This window comes from Rattus norvegicus, chromosome 10 (genome assembly GCF_036323735.1).
Source record: "Rattus norvegicus strain BN/NHsdMcwi chromosome 10, GRCr8, whole genome shotgun sequence".
NCBI lineage: Eukaryota > Metazoa > Chordata > Mammalia > Rodentia > Muridae > Rattus > Rattus norvegicus.
The window spans coordinates 15,009,791-15,018,246 of record NC_086028.1 but is presented as its reverse complement, the minus strand read 5'-3'; the positions used below and the strand labels follow the sequence as shown (position 1 = coordinate 15,018,246).

Sequence of the window (8,456 nt, the reverse complement as noted above, 5' to 3'; positions counted from 1 at the left end):
GAGCTGAAGCATCTCCACTTGAGGACAAGCTGACTCCCAGATCCCCTTTGGCCAGGTCCTGATGTCAACTGGATGTGTGTCTCTCAGTTGTTCTGGTGGTACTGCAGAGCTTCAGATCATGGTAAAGAACTGAATTGTGTGCCAGCTCTCTGGGTCAGAGAGCTGCTGGGACAGCCTCTGTCCCTAGAACCAGAGGAGGCAGGCACTCAACTCTTGTTAAAGTTAGCAACTCTTCAGCGAGCAGCTTCCCAAAGCCTGGGGCCTGGTGGGAAGTACAGATTGCCCGGCTCACCCCTACCTGTTCAGGGATCACACCACTGCCTCCCCTCTGTTCTTGGAACCTCACCTCAGACATCTCTATAGGCCACCAGACTTCTCTCAGGAGTGAGGACTCAAACTCTCCAGGCACCAGAGGGGGACTCCCTTCAGCCTTAAGCTTCCAGTCGCAAACCAAACTGGTTGTTGGAAAAAGGATGAGATGGGGGCGTGGTCTAAGTCACTGTCTACAGGGCTGCACAAAGGTCTCAGAGACTGGTAGACTTAGGTGACTTGGGGCATCGTGTAGCTAGACAAGCGTTCACTCAGGCAACCAGACTCCACTGCCCCGACCCCCAGATCCTCCCGGAAACCCCCTTTCTCGACCTGCACACGGGAGCTCGCCCTTTCTACCCTGCCTCACCAGCCCACCCCACCGGAGGCTCTCGCCCTGCCCGGCTTCGCCCCGCCCTCTCTATCTCCTCCACCCTCTTTGCCCTCCCCCTAGCCTGAGGGCGGGCGCCGACTTCGTACAGCAATCGAGTGAGCACACTGCTCTTTGAGCCCGAGTGCGCTGCCTAACTGCGAAGTACCGCCGCCGTGCCCGCCCCGGCGTGGGCACCCTGTCCTGCACAGGTCTGTCGCTTCTTCCTGCTGTCTCTGAGAGCAGTTCAGGCCTGGGGTCCCGCCATTCGGCCCCTGCCTGCAGCTGCCAAGCTCCTCTGGGCATCTGCTGGGCTCACCTGCCTCTGCCCCAGCCCCTCTCGCGTCCGCTCCCCAACCCCGGAGCTGCATCCCTTTGCCTCTGTCTCGGAGACTCGGAGGCCTCCCGGTGTGCCTGAGTCAGGTCAGAAGCCACAGGGGACTCAGACGACTCCCTCTGCTTATGCGCCCCTGGTCTCTCCGTGGCGCGCGCGCCTAGTGCCAGGGAGGGTTGCGAGGGTGAGCCCAGAGGCCTCTGGAGCCACGGTCTCGGAGGGAAGGTGGGAGGGCGCAGAGGGAGCATCAGGCAGGCCAGGAGGTCTGCAGCTGGACGCCGAGGGTGGGGGACGGTCGGGGAGGAGCAGTGGCGAACGCATATGGGTCCGCGGGAGGGCGGCAGAGTGGTGTCAACCATAGGGCTGTGGCCTGGCACTTATAGACGCCCTATGGGATCTAAGGTCCCCAGGATTGTTTGCACCAGAGCAGGAAATCTGGGTACACCCCTTCCCTCTGGGAATTGAGTCCCCACATGGCCATGGCGGGTCACTGGTGTCTTGAAGCCTCACGGTCCTCCAGTCATAATGCCCCCTACGTGGGATGGAGAACGTCCTAGAACTTTCTTTGATGTTCAGGGCCCTTCCCGTCCCTGCCACCAGTTGCATGACTTAGGGTTATGATAGCCAGAACCCGGGTGCCCGAAGTCAGATGTTGGAACTGTTGCCGAGCAACAGAATGCATCGCTGGGTCAGGTGGGATGCACCAGAGCATCCAGTAGCAGCAATGACCAATCATAAGCCGGTATTGGGTTCTCCATAAAGTAAAGGCTCAGATTTCCGAGGAAATGGGTTGGAAATGGAAATATCCTTCTTCAGGGCAGGGGGACCCACTTGAGCCCCTTCGAGAGGTTTGTGTTGTCCTAGCCTTCCTGTTGGTCCACCTGGCAGGCCTACCTGCCTAATGTTCCCCCCTGCCTTGGCTCTGGCTGTCTCCAGAAGTGTTCAGAGGTGGAGTGTATTTGGGGAAAGGCAGCAAGAGGGGGATCGTTAATCGCTGTGGGTGGGGATGGGATGGGGAGGGTGGGTGTGGCTCTAGCCCCTCCCTCAGCAAAGCAGGGACAGAAGCCTACAGGATGGGCGATCTGACACTTGCATCTCCAGATGAATCAGTGTCCGGTCAAACACCAAAGTCTCAAAGATAACAGGTGTGAGGTGGGCAGGGCCAGCATGTGCTGGGGAAGTGACATTAACGGGGGTTGGCTAAACAGGTCTTTGGTTGGACTCTGACGTGAAAACCCCACCCTCCCACAACTGAAATGGCCGGAGGGGCAGTTTCCCCTGAACATGTAATTCTTGTGAGTAGAAAAAAAATATTACTCTTTTAAAAACGGGTCTTGCAGAATTATGTTCCAAAAGACAGGAGCAGCTCTAGGGCCCATTTTATTCTTTGCAGTCCTGAGACTGGTTGGGAGCTGTAGTGTTTGCACAGACAGCAAGGGCTAGTGGTCTGCTAAGCCACTCCTGGGCTCTGGGTAGCAGTGAGAAGGAGCCGGTCAGAGAGTAGCCTCAGAGGAGCCCAGAGAAACTAAGAGCTAGACTTAAGGTCAGACACACGTGCTCAAGAACTGCTACCCCAAGGCAGAGCCTCTTCTGGAGGGCCTGAGCCCATCAGCCCTCCCCCACGACCCCTGGCAGCAGACAGCCTATCTTCAGGGGCTGAGCCATCATCTTTCTCAAACTCACTTCAGGTCCCTAGGTTGGTCTTTCCGGGACAGGCGACTCGCAAGTCTCTGCGAGTTCCATGCACACTGGTCTCCTGATTGACATTTCACTACTCCTGGTTGGCTCTAAACCATGGTCCTGCTGTGAGCCAGTCTGTAGTTCCACCTACTGACCTCCAAGGAAGCTCCTCTAACACTGTCTTTTTAAGTTTTCTTATATGTGTATGGGTATTTTGCCTTCATGTATATCTATGTACCACATGTATGCAGTGCTGTGCATGCAGAGGCCATGAGAGAGCCTTGATCCCCTGGGACTGGAGTTATAGACAGTGAGCTGTCATGAGAGTGCTGGGAATCGAACCTGGGTTCCTCTGGAAGGGCAGCTAGTGCTCTCAAACACTGAGCCATCTCTTCAACCCTTTCTTATCTTAAGACCAGGTCTCTTGTATCCCAGGCTGGCCTCAAACCTAGTATGTAGCCATGGAAGACCTTGAGCTTCTGATCCTCTGCCTCAGTCTCTCTCAGGAATCACAAGCCAGTGCTATCACATCTGGTTTATGCTAGGAATTGAACTCAGGTAATCATGCCTGCTAGGTAATCACTCTACATCCTTAGGTCTTCCCTTGGCCTTTTTTATTAAATAAGGGTTATCACGCACCTCCCATCTTTGCTGATGGAATAGTACTGTCATTCTCACTGTAGTGTTTCCATGGTGTGTCCTGCTAACACTCTTCAGGATTTTCTCCTTATGTGATGCTCTGTAGCTCAGAGATGATGCTGGTGTATAGTGACTTAATCCTACTAGAGACACGATTAGCCAGGAGGAGTCATATGGCATCCTCTCTGCAAGATGAGGTCTCATCCTTCCTCATTGTCCTTGTGGTCCCTGCTTGGTCTTCCTGTCTCTTCCATGTATGCATCTCTGAGCATCCCTCAGTATACTCTAATTCACCAATTCTCTCCTCAACACTATCTAGATATCTAGATTAGAATTAATCGTGGGTTTTGTGGGCTTCCTTTTTTTCCCCCTTAGTTGTTTATTTAAATGACTCTATTTTCCACTTTTAGGAGATTGTTTTGTTTTATTTTTTGATTGTGTGTGGTTGTACACATGCCAGAGGTATCAGACCCCCGGGAGCTGGAATTCCAGGCAGTTGTAAGGTGCCTCACCTAAGTGCTGGGAATCAAAATTGGGTCCTCTGCAAGAACGGTCTGCATCCTTACCAGATGAGCCGTCTCTCCCAACATTAAAATGACTACTTTTCATGCCCAAAGTCTGTGACTTAAAAGGTTTGTGTGGGGGTGAGGTGGGGGCTGCTCTGTTTACCCTTTGCTCCTCAAAAATATTTTATCCATGCCTTACTCAAAGATCTTGCGCTTACTGAAACGTGTCCAAGGCATGCTAGTTAAGTCAGCTGATTTTGTTTCACCTTTTCCTGGCCAATACACTGCCAATCCCTTTCCCCTTGGCTTTCCAGGTCATATACCTTAGCATCCATGAACCTTGAGAGCATGAACCATGAACCTCTGGTGTGTTGGCCTCTTGGGGGAGAAACCTTTTCTTTCCCTCTCTGTGCTGTTCACTTCCTGGCCTGCCTTTCCTTGTATATCAGATTGTAATTGTTTCTGCATGATCCTTGTCACCCTAGGACTAGGTCCTGCCCTGACAGCTATTGGAGTGTCCCATGTCTGCCTGGCTCAGGCCCCTGCAGATCAGCTGAGCAGGCTAGGGACTCCTGTCTCCCTGTGGCCTGTCCTTGGCCTGTGTCCTTCCCACATTTCATGATGATTGCCCAACCATAGGCGCCAGTCCTGCCCATCTTCTTCCCAAGTGATGGAGGCGTTTAGTTTATTTCTTCTTGGGCATCTTTGTTTTTATGAAAGACTTCAAGCAGTGAGACACAAAGCAAGCGAGGGAGTGTGGGCACCTGCCACTCATCTGTCAGGCTCTGTCCTCCCACACCTGCCTCCCTACCTTCTCTACAAAGCCCATGCACCCTCCTCACTCTGCTTCCCAGGACTCAGCTCACTGCCCTCTGACTCCGCTACGTGGTGGGTTGTGTGCCCCTCCTGTGCTATGTCCGAAGCCTGGTGTGTTCCCATTGGCTGTCACGTCTGTTCCGTGCGTTTGCCTCCCTGCTTTAGGCACCTTTCAGATGCGCACTATGCACTAAGCCCAGGGCTTAAGGATATCTGCCTTGGCTGAGCAGGAAACTGACCTTTGCCCTGGGCAGGCACTAGCATCAACCCAGTATCCTCAGGGGTGAGAAGTCGGCCAGCCAAAATGTCATCCAGGGACCTCTGGAGTCATTGCTGCTTCTGAGAGCCTCAGGCTCTGCAGGGGGTAGAAACTGTCTACTGAGGACAGCATTCCCTAGACCCTCCTGTGGAGGGAAGGCCCTGCCCCAGAGAGAGTCCAGCCTTGGACTTATTGACAGAACAGGTCTAGGATGCTGCATGTGTCGGGTATGGTGGGCTTACCACAGCCATGGCATCTCACCCTCCCAGTCTTTTTCTATCAGCTACTTCTCATAGTCTGGGGACTCCTAGGGAAGTGATACCTTTTGAGCTCATGTCATTCCTGAAATGCTGCCCTCGGGGCTCTGAGAGGTTTTGGAGAGAGTGCTGGAGAGCAGAGGCCAAGCCGGGAAAGTCGTGGGTTATGGGTCATAGGGCAGCCACTGCAGTATCTGTATCGACAGATAATACCCCTCTTGGCTCACCCAGCCACCCATCCTCTTGTCCCTGCGGTGGCTTCTTCTTCCTCTCTAGCTTGTTTTCCAAACAATTTGCTTAATGTGATTCCCAGCCAAGTTGAACGTGACTAATGGTGTTTACCCATCAACGTCAGGCAGGCGGGCTGGGGACAGCCGGGGGAAGGAATGCCTGAATGTGCCCACTAGTGACACCCTCTTCTCTTGCAGAGACACGCGTGGTCTGGCACCCGGCCTGAAGCTGACAGCATGGAGCCCCTCTCTCTGGCCTCCACACCAAGCTGGAATGCCTCGGCTGCTTCCAGTGGTAACCATAACTGGTCACTGGTGGGCTCAGCATCGCCAATGGGAGCCCGGGCAGTATTAGTGCCTGTGCTCTACCTGTTGGTGTGCACCGTGGGACTGAGTGGAAATACACTGGTCATTTATGTGGTGCTGCGGCACGCCAAGATGAAGACAGTTACTAACGTGTACATCCTGAACCTGGCCGTGGCTGACGTATTATTTATGTTGGGACTTCCTTTCCTGGCCACGCAGAACGCCGTCTCCTACTGGCCCTTCGGCTCCTTCTTGTGCCGCCTGGTCATGACACTGGATGGCATCAACCAGTTCACCAGTATCTTCTGCCTGATGGTCATGAGTGTTGACCGCTACCTGGCCGTGGTCCACCCTCTCCGCTCAGCCCGGTGGCGTCGCCCACGGGTAGCCAAGATGGCCAGCGCGGCCGTCTGGGTCTTTTCGCTGCTCATGTCTCTGCCGCTCTTGGTCTTCGCGGATGTCCAGGAGGGCTGGGGCACCTGCAACCTGAGCTGGCCAGAGCCTGTGGGGCTGTGGGGTGCAGCCTTCATCACCTACACGTCTGTGTTGGGCTTCTTTGGGCCCCTGCTGGTCATCTGCTTGTGCTACCTGCTCATTGTGGTCAAGGTGAAGGCTGCAGGCATGCGCGTAGGCTCCTCAAGGCGGAGGCGCTCGGAGCGCAAGGTGACTCGCATGGTGGTGGTCGTGGTGCTGGTGTTTGTGGGCTGCTGGCTGCCTTTCTTCATTGTCAACATCGTCAACCTGGCCTTCACACTGCCCGAGGAACCCACATCTGCCGGCCTCTATTTCTTTGTGGTGGTCCTATCTTATGCCAATAGCTGTGCCAACCCCCTGCTCTACGGCTTTCTCTCGGACAACTTCCGCCAGAGCTTCCGGAAGGTTCTGTGCCTACGTAGAGGATACGGTATGGAGGATGCGGACGCCATAGAGCCACGGCCAGACAAGAGTGGGCGGCCTCAGGCCACACTGCCCACACGCAGCTGCGAGGCCAATGGGCTCATGCAGACCAGCAGGATTTGAATGCCCCTGTAACACCCTGGGGGTCCTCCAGGCCTCCACGGTGTTGTCTTCTGGGATCTGAGAGTTTGCTGAGATGCATTCACCCCCAGGCCTACAAGTTGGACTCCTCTCGGTGGCAGTGTGAAGACAGCTGTGTGTGGCTTAAGCCATGGGCAGACGTAGCACAGCAGGTGTCTTCCCGTGGTGACTGACCATCTCTCTCACCAAAATGTTCTGCCAGACCAGGGGTGAGAGTTTGGAGACCACATGACTGACTTAGCAGGGAGAAAGGGCTGGATTTTGCCCCTGGAAATATTCAGGCACCTCCACCCCTGCTGTGGCATAATTCTTGTCAGTCTCTCAAGGCCAAGAAGTGATTTTCCAAGAGGGAGTCAAGAGGTGATTCTCTTGTAGACTATTAGTGTGTGCTGGTAATTACCCACCCTGAAGCTGTGCTGGGCTGCTAGCCCTCAGCCACCAATCCATGTTCTGGTCAGCATGGAGGACAAATGAAAGGTGTTCACGTGTGTTTAACCTCTGCGATCCTGTAGCTGCATGTACTTTGAGGCAACAGTTGCAACCAAGCTGCACTGGTCCTGGGACAGCAGAGAAGAAACCCTGGGACCCTATTCTGGCTGCTCCCCATCTTTCTCCAGCACAAGGAAAGCGAGGCCTTGGCCTTTATGATGGGAGTGGGTTGGTGGGGCAGACACATGGTGAAGAGTGGGAAGAGGAGGGGACACACTAGAATCTGGCCCAGTTAGGGTGACCCTGGGAAAAGGTTCTACTGAGGCTTAGAGACTAGGAGAACGCACTGGGGACTTAACAGCCCTCTATCTCTTTAAGGTTGGGGCTCTGTCCCTGGAGAGGGAGCAAGGCAAGCAGGTAGCAGGCAGGAACTGCTCCCAGCACAAACAGCAGAGCCTGGAAAGACCTACCCTGTGAGAGAGTGCAAATACCAGTGCCAGAGAGGGCCAAGCCCCTGGTGAATCTGTGATCCCTCCTCAGACGCTTCCAGCAGCTTCTCTACTCCAGACCCAGAATGTGCTCAGAGCTCCCATATCCTCATTTTGCCATGGTGTCCCCAGGGCTGGAGAAGGATGTTAATCCCACTTTTCTTCTGCTCTGGGTTGCCCTCCCTGGCATGCCTGGCTCCCTGAGAGGGTGCAGAGGCCAGGCCAGCAGGACTGAGCAGAGAGAAGGTTGTGGGAGCTGCTGTGTCTCAAGTGCGACCCCTCCCTAGGCAGAGGCCAACCCTGGAAGCTCAGCCCTCAAAATGAGGGCCCTCCTGTTCGACAGCCTGCCTCTGAATAAATTAGGAAATAAACTGTCAGCTTCTTTCCCCAAGCAAATATTGTCGGTAGAACCAAGTGAAGCCAGCCTAAAGCAGAGAGCCCCCACAAGGTGCAACATCACCAACTCCCCGAGAACTGACCCCAGGTGAGGCAGGGGTCCACCCCAGCTGGTGGTTCCATCCTCAGTTCTTAGGAGCTGGTGGCAAAAACCACCCTACCCACCGTGACTCCACTCCTGAAGAGAGGTGTGTCACTTTACCCCATCCCCCACCCCCCAGCCTTTGCCCACCGTCGAGCCTCCTGGGATGGCGTTGCAAAAAGCATCCGTACCAAATGACCCAGGAGAATTAGCAGAGGGCTCAGATCTCTGCCAACAGTTTTGACAAAGGGGGTCCCTAACAAGGCAAGAGTGCCCTCAGGAGTACAGATGTGACGGTCAGCCTGCATCCTCCTGCA

The 8,456-nt window shown here is 54.6% G+C and overlaps 1 protein-coding gene across 2 annotated transcripts; it reads left to right on the top strand.

Moving 5' to 3' along the window:
- The first annotated feature begins 777 nt into the window (after positions 1-777).
- On the top strand, positions 778-8,038 carry Sstr5 (somatostatin receptor 5). Of its 2 annotated transcripts, none has more exons than NM_012882.2 (2): positions 778-891; positions 5,599-6,856. In NM_012882.2, the coding sequence occupies exon 2, from the start codon at positions 5,638-5,640 to the stop codon at positions 6,724-6,726; it is 1,089 nt and encodes a 362-aa protein (NP_037014.2). In that variant the 5' UTR covers positions 778-891; positions 5,599-5,637; the 3' UTR covers positions 6,727-6,856. The 2 variants fall into 2 exon arrangements, with proteins under 2 accessions (NP_037014.2, XP_063124527.1); XM_063268457.1 differs by having other exon boundaries at positions 815-1,102; positions 5,599-8,038.
- The last annotated feature ends 418 nt before the right edge of the window (positions 8,039-8,456 follow it).